The sequence below is a fragment of the Oncorhynchus masou genome, chromosome 4 (assembly GCF_036934945.1).
Source record: "Oncorhynchus masou masou isolate Uvic2021 chromosome 4, UVic_Omas_1.1, whole genome shotgun sequence".
Taxonomy (NCBI): domain Eukaryota; kingdom Metazoa; phylum Chordata; class Actinopteri; order Salmoniformes; family Salmonidae; genus Oncorhynchus; species Oncorhynchus masou.
In genome coordinates this window covers 16,699,861-16,718,849 of record NC_088215.1, presented here as the reverse complement: position 1 = coordinate 16,718,849, position 18,989 = coordinate 16,699,861, and the positions used below count along the sequence as shown (strand labels likewise).

The window sequence follows — 18,989 nt, the reverse complement described above, 5'->3', positions numbered from 1 at the left end:
CTTTTGTCCAGGTGGGAAAGGGTAGTGTGGAGTGGAATAGAGTTTGTGTCATCTGTGGATCTGTTGGGGCGGTATGCAAATTGGAGTCTGTCTAGGGTTACTGGAATAATGGTGTTGATGTTAGCCATGACCTGCCTTTCAAATCACGTCATGGCTACAGACGTGTGAGCTACTGGTCGGTAGTCATTTAGGCATGTTACCTTAGTGTTCTTGGGAACAGGAACTATGATCTGCTTGCAATATGTTGGTATTACAGACTGCCAGGGACAGGTTGAAAATGTCCGTGAAGACATTTGCCAGTTGGTCAGCGTGAAGACATTTGCCAGTTGGTCAGCGCATGCTCGGTAACGCAGATGAAAAACACACAACAGGTTAACATTCACAAGGCCGCAGGGCCAGACGGATTACCAGAACATGTACTCCCGTGTATCTTTTCTATCTATAGTGTGCTCAGCTGCCCTAATATTCCATACTGGTCAGGGCTCGACATAAATGCTTGTCCTCTTGTCCAGGATTTTTAAAATTTTAATTGTCGGACAAGAAGAATATAAATTTAAGTTGTCCGAATGGACAAGTAAAACAAATCACACAAAATTCACAATATGAAACAAGGAAGGCCCTGATACAATATTCAATAGACAATGGCTTTAATATTCAAATACATTTTTCATGTACATAAATTTAAAAAACAACATGTCATAGGGTAGGTGATATGCACATCATGTCCAAACCTATGCTGACATGAGGGAGACGCCAGAAAATTTAGCAAAGTTTTAATGAGACTTTTAATTGCATAAATATAGGCTAAGCGGCCGTCATGTTTGACAAATATTTTGAAAGATAATTTTGCCTAACATTAACATCTAAAGGCTTGATTCTGTTGACATAGGCTACACGAGGCAGGGTTTGTTCAGACTAAATGGTCACTACTGGAGAGTGAAGGACCGTGCCTGTTGCCAGATCACACACCTTGAATCTGAGCAGAAGCATTTTGAAACTATTTAACCATAAATGTAATTGTCTAAAACTTGGAAGTTTTATGTGTCATATTAGTAACCAATGCTAGTTGATGCATCTTTAGATCTCCCCTCTTTCTTAATTTCTAACGGATATTTTCTTCTCTGTCACATAAAACCACATGGTATTTTCCTGCTAATTGCATTTTAGAACATTTGCGCATATCCAACAGCCATGTGCGCCATTGTTGAGCTTATAATAAGATTTTTTTTTAAACTTTAGCAACATTTTATGCTAAATGGCCTGATCTGTTGCATCAGCCTCATTATTGTTTTACATTTTTTAATCTACAGTGGTTGAATGAATTTTGGATCTGTCATCCCAGAATTCTCCCCGGGTCTGTTTTTAAACCGTAGATGTATTGTTTATCGTCCCAGGGACGACAGGACGAGCCCTGTAGGCAATTATTTTCTAAAGACATAAAAAGTATTTGGTTGTAATTGTAATGGTGCAATATTTTATTGGCTACCGAAAATGGCCAACCATCCACCAGAAGAGCCTTGAAGCGGTAGTGTTGTATTTTGAGACAGGCTTGAACGTCCAAAGAAGCCATTAGGCTGAGTGTGGCCAACATTTTTGTCTGATTCTCTATGGTAAAAAATATAGAAATGCATTTTATTTTCCAAAGTGGTTCCTTGCGTCATACAATGATGTGAAAATTGTCACAGACCTTTTTTTTGGAAAAAGTGTTTGAGCTTTTGGACATGTAAAAAATGGCCAAAAAAAAGTTAATTTCAAGCCCAGCTGGTGTAAAGGCACATGGAGAATAATTGATCCCTGTGTTGATTGATATCTGTCCAATTGTACAACTCGTAAACATTGATACATTTGACTAAGGTGTCTAAGGTTATATACTCTCTCAGGCTTTTTTAAAAACACAACAGTTAAAGGTCCTTATTTTCATTAGCGTTCTCATTTTAAGACAGAAGTAGTCTAGATTTCTGGTGTTTTAATTAAATGGTTTTTATCTCTCCAGCTCCCTCTCTAGTTGTAAAAAAAAATATCCTCCCCCTACCTCTGTCAGAATGGTTTAGTCCTAGCTAGGCCGTTAAATGCTGCAGACTGCTAGGGTGGGTGGGGGAGGGGTGGCCGCTAAGTGTGTCAGGCTGTGCACTTTAGCACTGACTGTGCTGTTAGCCTGTCTTTTTTTGCGGGCAAAAAGAAGTCTGGGCTGCATGCTTCTGCCAAGTTACTAAATAAGTAGTATATTTTGCATTTGTTGTAGTAACTTTTAAGATGGCCATTGTGAGGTACATTCTAAAGGCAAAAAATAATTTTGTTCACAACCTTTTTGTTCTGAGGGTGTTACATTGTGCAGTTAGTCAGCCTGTGCTGAGTCAGTGTTGCCTGTGCTGGCCGTGTTTAGCGATGAGATTGTGATGGTTTCACTGTGCGCCCGTGTGCACAACCTTGCAAAAGAACACACTATGCTGAAACAGATGGCACAGTCTGACCTCAGGCCCCCCACCACCCTCCCGCTTTTTTTTCTTACTTCCTCTGCTGTTGCTAGTTCCCTCAACACAGCTAAACTAATCACGCGTACGACCTCTGTCCAACGGAAGGCCTACTTCTCCAGACTACTCCTTTTCAAGGTTTACTTAAATTTCTTATATATTTTTAAACAGCTATACCGAAGTTGCTCTATTCTGACCAGTATCTACACTCTATTTTTTTGTTTGTTCGCTAAAAGGGTGCTACGCTAACAATGCTTCCAAAACGTAGATAATGCGTTTTTTTGTTTGTTATTTATGTAACACTAATGGCGTTGTATTTGGTCATTGTGTGTTTTGTCTTAGGAACTTTTGTATTTGGGGGGGGGGGGGGTACAAGTGTGACAAGTGAAAAAGATATTGAATCATCATTGGCACCAGAACAAGAACACAAGCTTGAACAGGAAAGTGATCCCTTCATATCTACCAATATTTTCTCCTCTTAGTTAACCGGCTAATTAAGTCAAAAGAGGATCTTAGAAAATGAACTGTAAAAGGCGATAAAACCACAAACTGTCTCTGATCAATACTGGGATATGAACACTGATCAAAGCTCATGTTGCGTGGCTCCTCCCACCTTGCCACTAATTGAAAAACACACCTGAGGTTTGAAAGGTAGAGATCATCTTGGATCGAGTCCAATTAACAAAAGTCTAATTATTCAGAGGCTGTCAAGTCATTTGTCCTTGTCGAGGCAGTGGAGAAATTCTTGAAGATTTCTGCAGACCACCTACCTCAGCCAAATCAGTTGTGAATGTAAAATTCAACGTACAATGTTTACTCAACATTGCTGAGACTGATCGTCTACCTTGTGCATTGGGAGAGATCTAAAAGGGGAGGGAATTTTCACAGAAATTGTCATCTGAAAGGAGTTCCTGAAATGTTTGCCATCGGCCTGAGGATACAGCTCACATTGGTCTAGCAACAGAACATTAGAGTACTCTGCACTTGGATCAGGGCCTTATTTAACAGGAGAGAATATTCACTAAATAAAACTATCTTGGACTAGGCTTGAAGCCCAGCCCGCCTCTGCTAACTTTTTGGTTTGACCATATCCTCTCACTGCTGTGTAGCAAGACAGGCGAGTTGTATTTATTCACTTTTTACATCGTATTGCCCTGTGCTAATGCTATTGATTGAAAGATCAGCACTATTTTTACAATGACAAATGAGAGGACTTGCCTTCCTGTATACCTGCATAGTTTTTAAAAGTAATTTTCAGTTGTTTGCCAGTGCCTGTGCTTTCATACGGATGAAATCAGGAATGGGCAGATCGCTGGAAAGATATTTATAATGCGCTGCAATCACAGATGTGCCCATGAATTTTCAAGCCTTTCCCTGATTTTACACACCTGTGAATTGTGCTGCTGTGTAGCCACATATCCCTCTGGAATTGTTGTGAGCTTTGAACAGAACACTGTACTAGTCAAGTACTACTAGCCTAGTAAATCACTAGTGTTGGTCAGAGGAGACGAACATTACCAAAGGAATAGAAGCAAGGACAAGATGGTGATGAGGAGTCTTTTTTTCCTACAGTGGACAGTTGACACCTATTGCAGACCAGAAACCAATCATCTATGGCCCACATCAATCAGTAAATACCGTAGTATATAGTACAGCGGAGGACTAGCTTGAACCGCATCATGGGAGCTTCAGGAGGAAAATTTACCCAAACGAAATACATTTAACCTAATCGATCAGCATAACCAAACAGAAAATGGTGTGGGATGGATGAGGAAGTACATAATAACTACTTTAGAAAAAATATACAATTTGTAAAAAGCAAACTTAACCTACTTTTTTATACAGTTAAAACGAACGAAACCATCTATGTGAAATTAGCATACAGAGCAAATAATTTAACATTAAGGTGATGTAAATTGATGCACTGTTGTACTACAGTGGATTGGATATGTGTTCAGTTAGTAGCGTGTGAGGGCTCAGCCTGGCAGTGCACACAGCAGAACTGGCGGACATTTTGTTTTTTTCTGCAGTGAATCCAGAACGCGGGTAATGAAAGAGGAGTGGGGAGGGGAAACGACGCGCACTGTGCAGTAACATTGGAATGTGAACAGCGCCATTGTAACATAATAGGATGTGATTTCACCTCATTTGTTTTATATCAAGGAAACTCATCAGAGATTAGAAAATAATGTTTATAATTCTTATTGTAAAGTCTAGGGAAAAGGTGACTAAACTATTTTTCATCATCCATTCGAAGACATTTGGGTAAAATCAGTATTGCAATCTTTTGGTTCCTTTGTTAGCAATAGTCCATACAAGAGACAAATAATGTTATTCTCAATCTTTCGGTAGGATCAAAAATATGAATGCAACATATGAAGTGTTGGTCCCATTTTTCATGAGCTGAAATAAAAGATCCTAGAAATGTTCCATATGCACTAAAAGCTTATTTTTCTTATCTTGTTGACCAATTAGTTTACATCCCTGTTAGTGAGCATTTCTCCTTTGTCAAGATAATCCATCCACCTGACAGGTGTGGCATATCAAGAAGCTGATTAAACATCATGATCATTACACAGGTGCACCTTCTGCTGGGGACAATAAAATACCACTCTAAAATGTGCATTTTTGACACACCACACAATGCCACATGTCTCAAGTTTTGAGAGAGTGTGCAATTGGCACGCTGACTGCAGGAATGTCCAACAGAGCTGTTGCCAGAAAATGTCATGTTAATTTCTTTACCATAAGCCGCTCCAGCATCGTTTTAGAGAATTTGGCAGTACATCCAACTGGCCTCACAACCACAGACCACTTTTAACCATGCCAGCCCAGGACCTCCACATCCGACTTCTTCACCTGTGGGGTGTCGATGAGACCAGCCACCTGGACACCTGATGAAACTATGTGTTTGCACAACCAAAGAATGTCTGCACACACTGCCAGAAACAGTCTCGGGAAGCTCATCTGCGTGCTCGTTGTCATCACCTGGGTCTTGACCTGACTGCAGTTTTGCGTCATAACTGATTTCAGTGGGAAAAGGCTCCATTCGATGGCCACTGGCATGCTGCAGAAGTGTGCTCTTCACGGATGAATCCCGATTTCAGCTGTACCGGATAAATGGCAGAGAGCGTAGAGTGTATGACGTGGTTTGCTGATGTCAACGTTGTGAACAGAGTGCCCCAGGGTGCCATTGGGGTTATGGTATGGGCAGGCATAAGCTGCACACAATGAACACAATTGCATTTTATAATTTGCGATTTGAATGCACAAAGATCTGCCGCCATCACCACATGTTTCAGCATGATAAGGCACAGCCCCATGTCTCAAAGATCTGTACACAATTTCTGGAAGCTGAAAATGTCCCAGTCCTTCCATGGCCTGCATATTCACAAGACATGTCACCAATTGAGCATGTTTGGGATGCTCTGGATCAATGTGTATGACAGCGTGGTCCAGATCCCTCCGATATCCATCAACTTCACACAGCCATTGAAAAGGAGTGGGACAACATTCCACAGGCCACAATCAACAGCCTGATAACCTCTATGCGAAGGAGATGTGTTGCGCTGCATAAGGCTAATTGGTGTTCACACCAGATACTGACTAGTTTTCTGATCAATGCCCCTACCTCTTTTTTTTAAAGAAATATGTGACCAACAAATGCATATCTGTATTCCCAGTCATGTAAAATCCATAGATGAAGACTAATTTTAAGATTAATTTCCTTATATGAACTGTAACTCAGTAAAATCTTTGACATTTTTGCTTGTTTTTGTTAAGTGAATAATTATGTGAAGTGTAAAATGATACCTAAAAGTAGGAGGAGTTTAATCTCTCTAGTCCTCCTGCACAAGTGAATGTTTCAGCCAACAGCTGCCAAGTACTAAGCCTGGCTGCACACAGCAGCAGCACTGGTGGACATTTTGAGTTTCTGCTGGCAGTCCTCAGGCAGTCTATGAAAGAGGAAGGGGGTGGGGGATGGGCATACTACGCAGTGAGCTATTAGCTGGCTCGTGTTAGTTGTACTGAATAACTGTAATATCAGCAGCATTTTTAAATTATCTATTTTTGGTTTCACCTTGTAATCCAAGAACTATGCAGGAAACAGAAAACATAGTCCTGACTCTCAAGAAGGACTAAACTATCAACTACTATCTTTTTTTATGCATGTTCGCTTTATCATTGTATTGCTATTGCCATTAGTGATTATCAGCCTTTTTAATTAATACAAATACTTATTTCTAAACCATTATCACACTTCTCAGAAATTGTGTTACACCTGTGTTACTTGTGTACCTTTTTTATCTATATTCTATAATGGTGTTCATGTACAAGGAACATGATTGATCCCTGTATTGATTGATATTTGTCAGGTTTTACAACTCGTAAACATTGATACAGTTAACTATGGTGTCTAAGATTATATACTCGCTCAGGCTTTTATTTTTTATTTTTTTTACATTATACCAAAGGTTATTTTTTTTCATTTGCGTTCTTTTTTTAGGACAGAAGTAGTCTAGATTTCTGGTGGTTAATTAAACGGTTCTCTCGACCTCCCTCTCCAGTTAGAAAAAAAAACACCCCCCCCCCCTACTTCTACCTGAATGGTTTAGTCCTAGCTAGGCTGTAGTTTTCCATGCAGCTGCAGACTGCTAGGGTGGGGGAGGGGTGGTACTAAGTGTGTCAGGCTGTGCACTTTAGTACTGACTGTGTTGCTAGCATTGTTTATTTTTTGCAGGCAAAATGATGTCTGTGCTGCATGCTTCTGCTAAATTTACTAAAAACATTTATTGTTGTAGCTTTTATTATGGCTACCCTGAGGTAAATCCCAAAGGGAGAAAATCCTGTTGTTTCCATATGTTTTGTTCTGAGGGTGTTACATTGTGCAGTTTGTCAGCCTGTGCTGGGTCAGTGTTGCCTGTGCTGGCTGTGTTGAGCCATTAGGCTGAGACTATGGCAGTTTCACTGTGTGCACAACTTTGCACAAAGACACTATGCTGAAACAGATGGAACAGTCCAACCTTAGCCCCCCTCACCCTCCTGCTTTTTTTCTTCCTCCCTCTGCTGTTGCTAGTACAATCAACACAGCCAAATGAATCATGTGTACGATTTCTGTCCAACGGAAGGCCTTCTCCAGACTACTCCTGTTCAAGGTTTACTTGAACTTTTTTTGAAGAATGTTGTACACCTATAATGGTGTTGCTCTATTTTGACTAGTATCATGGGCGACATTTTAGTATTGAACTTGGATATTGTTATATTTTTTGTTCCGTGAAGGAGTGCTGTGCTAACCCCAATTCCAAAACATAGATGTTTTTTATGAAGTGTTATTTTTTTTTTCTAATATTTTTTACAATAGCGCTGTATTTATGTTTTGTATTAGGAAAAAGTATTTGTATTTATTTTCTCTAGTAAAAAAGTAGCAGCTTTGACATTTAGATTGTCCATGCCCTGCTATTTGTGGACAATGAGAGGGTCAAAACAGTTGGGGGCAATGATTTTCAACCAGTCTTAATGTGTAAAAATCTTTGTCTGACAATTGAAAAAGGTCTTGAATCATCATTGGCACCGGAACAAGAACAGGAGCTTTAATAGGAAGGTGATATCTCTATATCTACCAATATTTTCTCCTATTGGTTTCCTGGCCAATGGAGTTCTATGGAGGGAAAAAAATTAATGCTACAAAACCACAAACGGTCTCTGATCAACACTGGGATATGAACACTGATCAAAGCTCGTGTTGCGTGGTTCCTCCCGCCTTGCCACTAATTGAAAAACACACCTAAGGTTTTAAAGGTAGAAATGAGCTTGCATCAAGTCCAATTAACAAACGGTTCATTATTCAGAGCTGTCAACAGTAATTTGTTCTTGTCGAGGCAGTGAAGTAAGAGCAGGAATTCTTGAAGATTTCTGCAGACCACCTACCTCAGCCAAATCAGTTGTGGAATTTAACATACAATGTTTCATCAACATTGCTGAGACTGATCTCCTACCTTTGCCTGTGTATTGGGAATGATCTCAAAGCGGAGGGAATTTTCACAGAAATTATAATCTGAAAGGAGTTTCTGAAATGTATGCCATCAGCCTGAGGATGCAGCTCACATAGGCCTAGCAACAGAATATGAGGGCACTCATTTAACAGGAAAAAACATTCACTAAATATAATGTAGCATGGACTACGGCTTGGAGCCCATCCCAACTCTGCTAACCTTTTGGTTGAACCAAACCTGCAAGACAGGTTTCTTTTTCTTCGTATTGCCCGATGCTAATGATTTTAAAGATCAGCAGTGTTTTACAATGACAAATGAGAAAAATTGCCTTTCTGAATAACCAAATAGTTTTAAAAAGTAATTTTGAGATGTTAGCCGGTGCCTGTGTTGTCATACGAATGAATTCAGGAATGGGCAGATCACTGGAAAGATATTTATAATGCGCTGCAATCAGAGATCTGCCAATAAATTGTCAAGCCTTTCCCTGATTTTACACATCTGAATTGTTGTGCTGCTGTTTGGCCACATACCCCTCTAGAATTGTTATGAGCTATGAACAGAACACAGTACTAGTCAAGTACTACTAGCCTAGTAAATCACTAGTGTTGGTCAGAGGAGACAAACATTACCAAAGGAATAGAAGCAAGAACAAGATGGTGATGAGGAATCTTTTTTCCCCTCCAGTTTGGAGGTATACAGTGGACCGTTTACAGCTATTGCAGACCAGAAACCAATCATCTATGGCCCACATCAATCTGTAATTGCTGCAGTATATAGTACAGCGGAGGACTAGCTTGAACCGCATCATGGACCTTCAGGAGAAAATATACCCAAATGAAATACATTTAACCTAATTGATCAGCATAACCTAACAGAAAATGGTGTGGGATGGAGGAGGAAGTACATCATAACTACTTTGAAAAAATATACATCTAGTAAAAAGCAAACGTAAACTAACTTTTTATACAAATAAAAAAACAAATGAAACAGACTGCAAAATTGGCATACAGAGCAAATACTTTATTAACATGGAGGTGATTCAGTGGATTGAATATGTGTTCAGGTAGTAGCCTGTGAGGGCTCAGCCTGGCTGTGCACACAGCAGAGATGGTGGCCATTTTGTTTTTTCTGCAGTGAATCCAGAACGCGGGTAGTGAAAGAGTGGGGGAGGGGAGGACTACGAGCACTGTGCAATAACATTGGAATGTTAACAGCACTGTTGCAACATAACAGGATATGATTTCACCTTTTTTTGTTTGTTTTTTAACAAGGAAACTAATATTAGAAAATAACATGTTAATAGTTTTTATTGTAAAGTTATGAGGAAAAATGTGACTGAACATTATTTGTCATCATCCATTCGGATGACATTTTGGTCAAATCAGTATTTCCATCAGAGTCAGCGATCTTTTTCAGGACTCAATACATGAGACAAATAATGTTACAAATTGCAATATTTCTCTACAATCCCCGTTGTATGTATACTAAAGAAAAATATGAACACAAAAAGAAAAATATGAACACAACATGTAAGGTGTTGGTCACATCTTACCTAGGCTGAAATAATAGATCCCAGACATTTTCCATATGCACAAAAAGCTTATTTCTCTAATTTTGTGCACAAATTTGTTTACATACCTGTTAGTGAGCATTTCTCCTTTGCCAAGATAATCCATCCACCTGACAGGTGTGGCATATCAAGAAGCTGAATAAACAGCATGATCATTAACAGGCCACTAAAATGTGCATTTTTGTCACCAATGTCATGTGTCAAGTTTTGAGGGACTGTGCAGTTGGCATGCTGACTGCTGGAATGTCCACCAGAGCTGTTGCCAGAGAATTTAATATATATATATTTTTTACCATAAGCCGTTTCCAACGTTGTTTTAGAGTTGTAGTATGTCCAACCGGCATCACATCCACAGTCCACGTGTAACCACGCCAGCCTAGGACCTCCACATCCGGCTTCTTCACCTGTGGGATCCTTGATGAGACCAGCCACCCGGACAGCTGATGAAACTGTGGGTTTGCACAACCAAAGAATTTCTGCACAAACTGTCTCGGAAAAATCATCTGCGTGCTCGTTGTCCTTACCAGGGTCTTGACCTGACTGCAGTTTTGCGTCATAACCGATTTCAGTGGGAATAGCCTCCCTTCGATGACCACTGGTACGCTGCAGAAGTGTGCTCTTCACAGATGAATCCCGATGTCAACTACACCGGACAGATTGCAGACAGTGTAGCGTGTATGTGTGGGCGAGTGGTTTGCTGATGTCAATGTTATGAACAGAGTACCCCATGGTGGCGTTGGGGTTATGTTATGAGCAGGCATAAGCTATGAACACAATTGCATTTTATCGTTTGCGATTTGAATGCATGAAGATCTGCCGGCATCACGTCTTGTTTCAGCATGATAATGCATGGCCCTTTGTTGCAAGGATCTGTACACAATTTGTGTACAGATCATGTACGACCGCGTGATCCAGATCCCACAGGCCACAATCAACAGCCTGATAACCTCTATGCGAAGAAGATGTTGCACTGCATGAGGCAAATGGTGGTCACACCAGATACGGACTGGTTTTCTGATCTATGCCCCTACCTCTTTTTTTAAAGGTTTCAGATGCATATCCGTATTCCCTGTCATGTGAAATCCATAGATTAGGGCCCAATTTATTTATTTAAATTGACTCATTTCCTTATATGAACTGTAACTCAGTAAAATCTTTGACGTTTTTGCTTGGTTTTGTTCAGTGTATTATTATGTTTAGAGTAAAATGGGAGGAGTTTAAACTCTCGTCCTCCTGCACAAGTGAATGTTTCAGCCAACAGCTGCCAAGTGCTAAGCCTGGCTGCACACAGCAGCAGCACTGGCGGACATTTTGAGTTTCTGCTGGCAGTCCTCACGCTGTCTATGAAAGAGTGGGGGATGGGCATACTACGCAGTGAGCTATTAACTGGCTAGTGTTTTACTGAATAACTGTAATATCAGCAGCATTTTTAAACAATCTATTTTTGGGTTTGTCATGTAATCCAAGAACATGTAATCTAAGCACATAAAACAGTTTAGTCCTGACTCTCAACAATGAGTAAAAAACAATCAACAACCGTCTTTTTCTGTGCATGTTCGCTTTATCATTGTATTGCTATTGCCGTTAGTGATTATAGGTCTGTCTGTTATGTAAAATCTTTATTTCTAAACAATTTTATCACACTTTCTTCTCAGTAATGGTGTGTTTTACCTCTGTTATCTTTGTATATTTTCTATCTACGGTGCCTTCGGAAAGTATTTAGGTTACAGCCTTATTCTAAAATGGATTAAATTGTTTTTTCTCTTCATGAATCACACACAATACCCCATAATGACAAAGCAAAAACAGGTTCTTCGATTTTTTTTTCACACATGTGCATAAGTATTCTGAGCCTTTACTCTGTACTTTGTTGAAGCACATTTGGTAGCAACTACAGCCTCGAGTCTTATTGGGTATGACGCTATGAGCTTGACACAACTGTATTTGGGGAGTTTCTCCCATTCTTCTCTGCAGAACCTCTCAAGCTCTGTCAGGTTGGATGGGGAGCGTCGCTGCACAGCTATTTTCAGGTCTCTCCAGAGATGTTCGATCGATCGGGTTCAGGTCCGGGCTCTGGCTGGGCCACTCAAGGACATTCAGAGACTTGTCCCGAAGCCACTCCTGCATTGTCTTGGCTGTGTGCTTAGGGTCGTTGTCCTGTTGGAAGGTAAACCTTCGCACCCAGTCTGAGGTCCTGAGCACTCTGGTGCAAGTTTTCATCAAGGATCTCTCTGTACTTTGCTCCATTCATCTTTCCCTTGATGCTGACTACTCTCCCAGTCCCTGCTGCTGAAAAACATCGCCACAGCATGATGCTGCTACCACCATGCTTCACCGTAGGGATGGTGCCAGGTTTCCTTCAGATGTGACGGTTTGCATTCAGGCCAAATAATTCAATCTTGGTTTCATCCTACCAGGGAATCTTGTTTCTCATGGTCTGTGAGTCCTTTAGTTTGCTTTTGGCAAACTACAAGCGGGCTGTTATGTGCCTTTTACTGTGGAGTGGCTTCCATCTGGCCACTCTACAATAAAGTCCTGATTGGTGGAGTGCTGCAGAGATGGGAGAACCTTCCAAAAGGACAACCATCTCCACAGAGGAATCTGGAGCTCTGTCAGAGTCACCATTGGGTTCTTGGTCACCTCCCTGACCAAGGCCTTTCTCCCCCAATTGCTCAGTTTGCCCGGGTGTCCATCTCTTTGAAGAGTCTTGGTGGTTCCAACTTCTTCCATTTAAGAATGATGGAGGCAACTTTGTTCTTGTACCTTCAATGCTGCAGAAATGTTTTAGTTTCCTTCCCCAGATCTGTGCCTCGACACAATCCTGTTTCAGCTCTCTACAGACAATTCCTTCGACCTCATGGCTTGGTTTTTACTCTAACATGCGCTGCCAACTGTGGGACCTTATAAAGACGGGTATATGCCTTTCCAAATCATGTCCAATCAATTGAATTTACCACAGGTGGACTCCATTCAAGTTGTAGAAACAACTCAAGGATGATCACTGAAAACAGGATGCACCAGAGATAAATTTTGAGTCTCATAGCAAATGCTCTGAATACTTATGTAAATAAACTATTTCTGTATGCAAAAAGTCTAAACCTGTTTTTGCTTTGTCATTATGGGGTATTGTTTGTAGATTGCTGGGAATGTAATGTGGAACAAGTCAAGGGGTCTGAATACTTTCCGAAGGCAGTGTATAGTGTGCTCAGTCCCTAATATTCCATACTGGTGTTCAGGTACAAGGAACATGATTGATCCCTGTATTGATTGATATTTGTCAAATTGTACAACTCGTAAACATTGATACATTTGACTATGGTGTCTAAGGTTATATACTCTCTCAGGCTTTTTAAAAAGCATTACAGTGAAAGGTCCTTATTTTCACCTGCGTTCTTATTTTACGACAGAAGTAGACTAGATTTCTGGTGGTTAATTAAACGGTTCTCTCTCTACCACCCTCTCTAGTTAGAAACAAATATTTCCCCCTACTTCTTTCAGAGTGGTTTAGTCCTAGCTAGGCTGTAATTTTCCATGCAGCGTTAAACTGTGCTAGTGTGGGGGAGGGGTGGTACTAAGTGTGTCAGGCTGTGCACTCTAGTACTGACTGCGCTTCTAGCCTGAGTTTTTTTGCTGGCAAAAAAGCAGTCTTTGTGCTGCATGCTTCTGCCAAAGTTACTAAAAATGTATAATTTGCATTTGTTTTAATAGGTTTTAGTATGGCCACTGATGGAAATCCTAAAGGGGAGAATTTTGTTCTGAAGGTGTTACATTGTGTTGTTTGTCAGCCTGTGCTGGGTCAGTTTTTTCTGTGTTGAGCCATGATGCTGAGACTATGAAGGTTTCACTGTGCGCACAGCCTTGCACAATAACATTCTATGCTGAAACAGATGGAACAGTCCAACCTTAGTCCCCCTCACCCTCCCGCTCTTTTTCTTCCTCCCTCTGCTGTTGCTAGTTCCCTCAATCAACACAGCCGAACAAATCGCGCGCAAGACCTCTGTCCAACGGAAGGCCTACTTCTCCAGACTTCTCCTGTTCAAGGTTTACTTGAATTTCAGATTTTAAAGAATCTTGTACACCTATACCCATGTTGCTCTATTCTGACTAGTATCTTGGACTACATTTCAGTATTTAACTTGGCTACTGTTGAAATTTCTTTTTTTTTGTTAAAGAGTGCTACAGTAACCACGATTCCGAAACGTAGATAATATACGTTTTTGTGTGTGTTATTTTTAAATAATATATTGTGCAATGGGGCTGTTTGTTTTGTATTAGGTGAAATATTTGTATATATTTTCTGTATTCGTAAAGTAGCATTTTTGGCATTTAGATTTTCATGCCCTGCTATTTGTGAGAGGAAGTGAAAGGGTCAGAACAGTTTGGAGAGAATGCTGGAAGCCTTAAGCATTATGTTTGAATATGTAAAAAACTTTTGTCTGACAAGTGAACTGTATTGAATAATCATTGGCACTGGAACAAGAACAGGAGCTTAAACAGGAAGGTGATATCTTCATATCTACCAAAATGTTCTCCTATTGTTTTCCTGGCAAATGGAGTTCTTTTGGGATCTTACAAAATAAAACTGTAAATGTGACAAATATCCAAACTGGGTCTGATCAACACTGGGATAGCAATGCTAATCAAAACTCATGTTGCATGACTCCTCCCGCCTTGCTACTGATTGAAAACACTCCTGGGGTATGAAAGGTACAGATCATCTTGGATTGAATCCAGTTAACAAACGTCTCATTATTCTGAGGCTGTCATTAGTCTTTGTTGAGGCAGTGAAAAGTAAGTGGAGGAATTCTTGAAGATTTCTGCAGACCACCTAGGTCACTTAAATCAGTCTTGAATGTAAAATTCAACTTAAAATATTTACTCAACATTGCTGCGAGCGATAGCCTCCATTTTCCTGTGTCTTGAGAGATCTGAAATCAAAGGGAATTAACACTGAAATAGTCATCTGAATGGAGTTCCTGAAATGTATGCCGGTAGCCTGAGGATACAGCTCACATAGGCATAGCAACAGAACATATGAGCACCCTGTACTTGGATTAAAAGCCTCTGATTTAACAGGAGAAAACATTTACTAAATAAAACTGTATCTTGGACTAGGCTTGAAGCCCAGCCCGTCTCTGCTAACTTTTTGGTTTGACCATATCCTCTCACTGCTGTGTAGCAAGAGTTTATTTAAGTTGTGTTCGTATTTAATTTGTGTTCGTATTGCCCTATGCTTAAGGTTGTAAGATCAGCAGTATTTTACATTGACAAATGATAGGAATTGCCTACCCGCATACTTTTTAAAAGTAATTTTGAGATGTTGCATGGACTTCTCAGTTACACCTGTTGCTGATAGGTGTATAAAATCGAGCACGCAGCCATGCAATCTCCATAGACAAACATTGACATTAGAAGGGCCTTACTGAAGCTCTGTGACTTTCAATTTGGCACGGTCATAGGATGCCACCTTTCCAACAAATCAGTTGGTAAAATGTTTGCCCTGCTAGAGCTGCCCCAGTCAACAGTAAGAGCTGTTATTGTGAAGTGGAAATGTCAAGGAGCAGCCCCAGCCGTGAAGTGATAGGCCACACAAGTTCACAGAACGTGACTGCCGAGTGCTGAAACATGTAGCGTGTAAAAACTGTCTGTCCTCCGTTGCAACACTCACTACCGAGTTTCAAACTGCCTATGGAAGCAACTTCAGCACAAGAACTGTTCGTCGGGAGCGGCATGAAATGGCTTTCCATGGCCGAGCATCCGCGCACACCAGCCTAAGATCACCATGCGCAATGCCAAGCATCGGCTGTAGTGGTGTAAAGCTCGCCACCATTGGACTCTGGAGCAGTGAAAACACGTTCTCTGGAGTGACAAATCACATTTCACTTTCTGGCAGTCCGATGGACGAATCTGGGCTTGGTTGATGCCAGGAGAACGCTACCTGCCTGAATGCAAAGTTCCAACTCAAGTTTGGTGGAGGAATAATGGTCTGGGGCTGTTTTTCATGAATCGGGCTAGGCCCTTTAGTTCCAGTGAAGGGAAATCTTAACGCTACAGCGTACAATTGCATTCCAGATGATTCTGTGCTTCCAACTTTGGCAACAGTTTGTGGAAGGCCCTTTGCTGTTTCAGCATGGCAATACCTCTGTGTACAATGCGAGGTTCATACAGAAATGGTTTGTAGAGATTGGTGTGGAAGAACTTGACTGGCCTGCACAGAGCCCTGACCTCAACCCCATAAAACACCTTGGGTTGAATTGGAACGCCAACTGCGAGCCAGGTCTAATCGCCCAACATCAGTGTCCGACCTCACTAATGCTTTTGTGGCTTGTGGCTGAATGGAAGCAAGTCCCCGCAGCAATGTTCCAACATCTAGTGAAAAGCCTTCCCAGAAGAGTGTAGGCTGGTTTGGCAGCAAAGGGGGGACCAACTTCATATGAATGCACATAATTTTGGAATGAGATGTTTGACAAGCAGGTGTCCACATAATTTTGGCCAGTGTATTTATAAGGTGCTGCAATCACGGATGTGCCCATACATTTGTGAATTGTGCTGCTGTGTGGCCACATAACCGTCTGGAATTGTTGTGCGCTATGAACCAAACACAGTACTAGTCAAGTACTACTAACCTATTAAATCAGTAGTGTTGGTCAGAGGAGACAAATATTACCAAAGGAATAGAAGCAAGGACAAGATGGTGATGAGGAATCTTTTTTTCCCCTCCATTTTGGAGGTATACAGTGGACCGTTTACAGCTCTTGCAGACCAGATACCAATCATCTATGGCCCACATCAATCAGTAAATACTGTAGTATATAGTACAGCGGAGGACTAGCTTGAACCGCATCATGGACCTTCAGGAGAAAATATACCCAAACTAAATACATTGTAACAAAATTGATCAGCATAAATTAACACAATGATGTGGGATGGATGAGGAAGTACATCATAACTACATATTTTTTTGACTTTCTTTTTTTCCCAAACTTAAACGAACCTTTTATACAAATGACTTACGAAACCTATGCAAAATTTGGCATATGGTGCAAAAAACTTATTGACATGAATGTGACTTGATACACTATTGTACTACAGTGGATTGGATGCGTGTTCAGTTAGCAGGGCTCAGCTTGGCTGGCTGCGCACACATGAGAGCTGGTGGCCATTTTGTTTTTTCTGCAGTGAATCCAGAACGCGGGTAATGAAAGAGTGGGGGAGGGGAAGACTGCGCACAGTGTGCAATAACATTGGAATGTGAGTCGTTGTAACATAATAGAATGTGATTTCACCTTATTAGTTTTATATCAAGGAAACTCATCAGGGGTGAGAGAATCATATGATAATAGTTGATATAGTAAATGAATGAGGCAAATATTAAGGAATGTATTTTTCATCATCCATTCTCAGGCCATTTTTTAAGTCGAAGGACATAATAAAAATGTTTGATAAATGATCAAACTCAAAATAGAACTCAAACCCCCCTTATCTGTATTGATATGAGGGGTAGCTGTGTGCTTAGTTGTAACAGAGTGTCATTGGTATGTAGGCTAGCGTAGCCTGCAGCTTTGTCTGACTAGAGCTGTAACTTAGTTTGCACAGTCTGTGTAAAGGACGCGCTCTCTCTGTGTGTAGGTTGCTTAACGGATGTTGTAAAATTTATGTGACTGTTTGTCATGTGATACCAGGCTGCACATTGAAGTCAAAGGCACATGGGGTGGGGCCACCAGCCACGTGGCCTATTTATATAGCTGTAAGCAGTCTACTGCAGTCTGTCGAGGCAGCAATGCAGCAAAAATGCAGTAGACTGTTGTACCTGGAACTGATACAATAATGCAGTTTATTGGGCCTGGAATTTATTGAGTTTACAGGGCCAAACTAAAGCACCTGATGACCTAGCTCATTTTAATATGCTGGGTGAAAATCAATTGGTTCGGATAGCAGTATCTGCCAATTTCTGAGAAACATTTAGAAAAAATAACCTACTCCTCACCTCAACAATATCATGGTTATTTTGTTGTTTCGCAGATGTGTTCGTTATTTGGAAACCACTGCATTTTGATGAGTGATAATGTCATTCAGTGACATGCGTAACCTGTCCCTATGGAAAGTAAAATATCACTAGGGATCAGACCGCAATGCTAGGTAACGGTTTCACTACGTCAACTAGAATGGTGTATCGTAACTAGGCTAAAGGCCTATTGCTCCATATGTAGGTTGCTATGACCAAATAGTTTTAATATTTTTGTATAGTATTAGTTAGTTTTTCTTTTTATAGTATTTTACAGTTTCTCTGACTGCTGTCTGTAGTTTCTGCTCATATTTGGAGTGTTCAGGCGAGGCAGATGGCTAATCATCTTCCATTATTCACACTGTAGTTTGTCCGTGCCTTTAGCTTGGAATTCATTCTTTTTATGTTTTATCTCTGTATTTGTCCTGTGGAGCCTTCTGCACAAACTGATCAGTTCTGTGCCGAAAATGTACTTTCAAATGCTTAATTTTGTCGTCATCCTCTGTGTGAAGCCTGTTGTGCGAGTTTGTCTCTGTGTGTGGTGGATGTTCTAGAAAATTGTGAAACAATTATCTGGACATTTCAAGATGTATCTTGAAGCATAGAAGCCTAAGTAATGATAGTAAATCTCATTTGTGAAGACTAGCCTACCATTTTTGGCTGGTTTTTAGCCATTGTGGAATACCCTACTTGTAAAACGTCAAACTGTCAGGAGCTTTGCAACACCTGCGGCCTGTTCTATTATCAATTATTACGGCCACCATCTCTTGACTAGTAAAACATGTCTGCAACTTGTTTTTTTTATGATGTACTTATTAATGAAACACTCTATATGTTGCTGAAATGTGCTTTAAGTCGTTACATTGAATTAATAATAAATGCATTTCCCCCTCCCCCTCTAGGTTATTGGATCCTTTTGGTGTCAAATCCATGATCGGAAACCTCCAGGT

The 18,989-nt window shown here is 40.6% G+C and overlaps 1 protein-coding gene across 1 annotated transcript in view; it reads left to right on the top strand.

Annotated features, from left to right (window-relative positions):
• Nucleotides 1–2,585: 2,585 nt before the first annotated feature.
• LOC135524723 (activating transcription factor 7-interacting protein 1-like) overlaps nt 2,586–18,989 on the top strand; it is a 42,382-nt gene continuing 25,978 nt past the window's right edge. The window contains exons 1-2 of the mRNA XM_064952498.1: nt 2,586–2,609; nt 18,942–18,987. Coding sequence (XP_064808570.1) covers nt 18,970–18,987 — 18 coding nt within the window. The 5' untranslated portion in view covers nt 2,586–2,609; nt 18,942–18,969. The remainder of the gene's footprint in view (nt 2,610–18,941; nt 18,988–18,989) is intronic.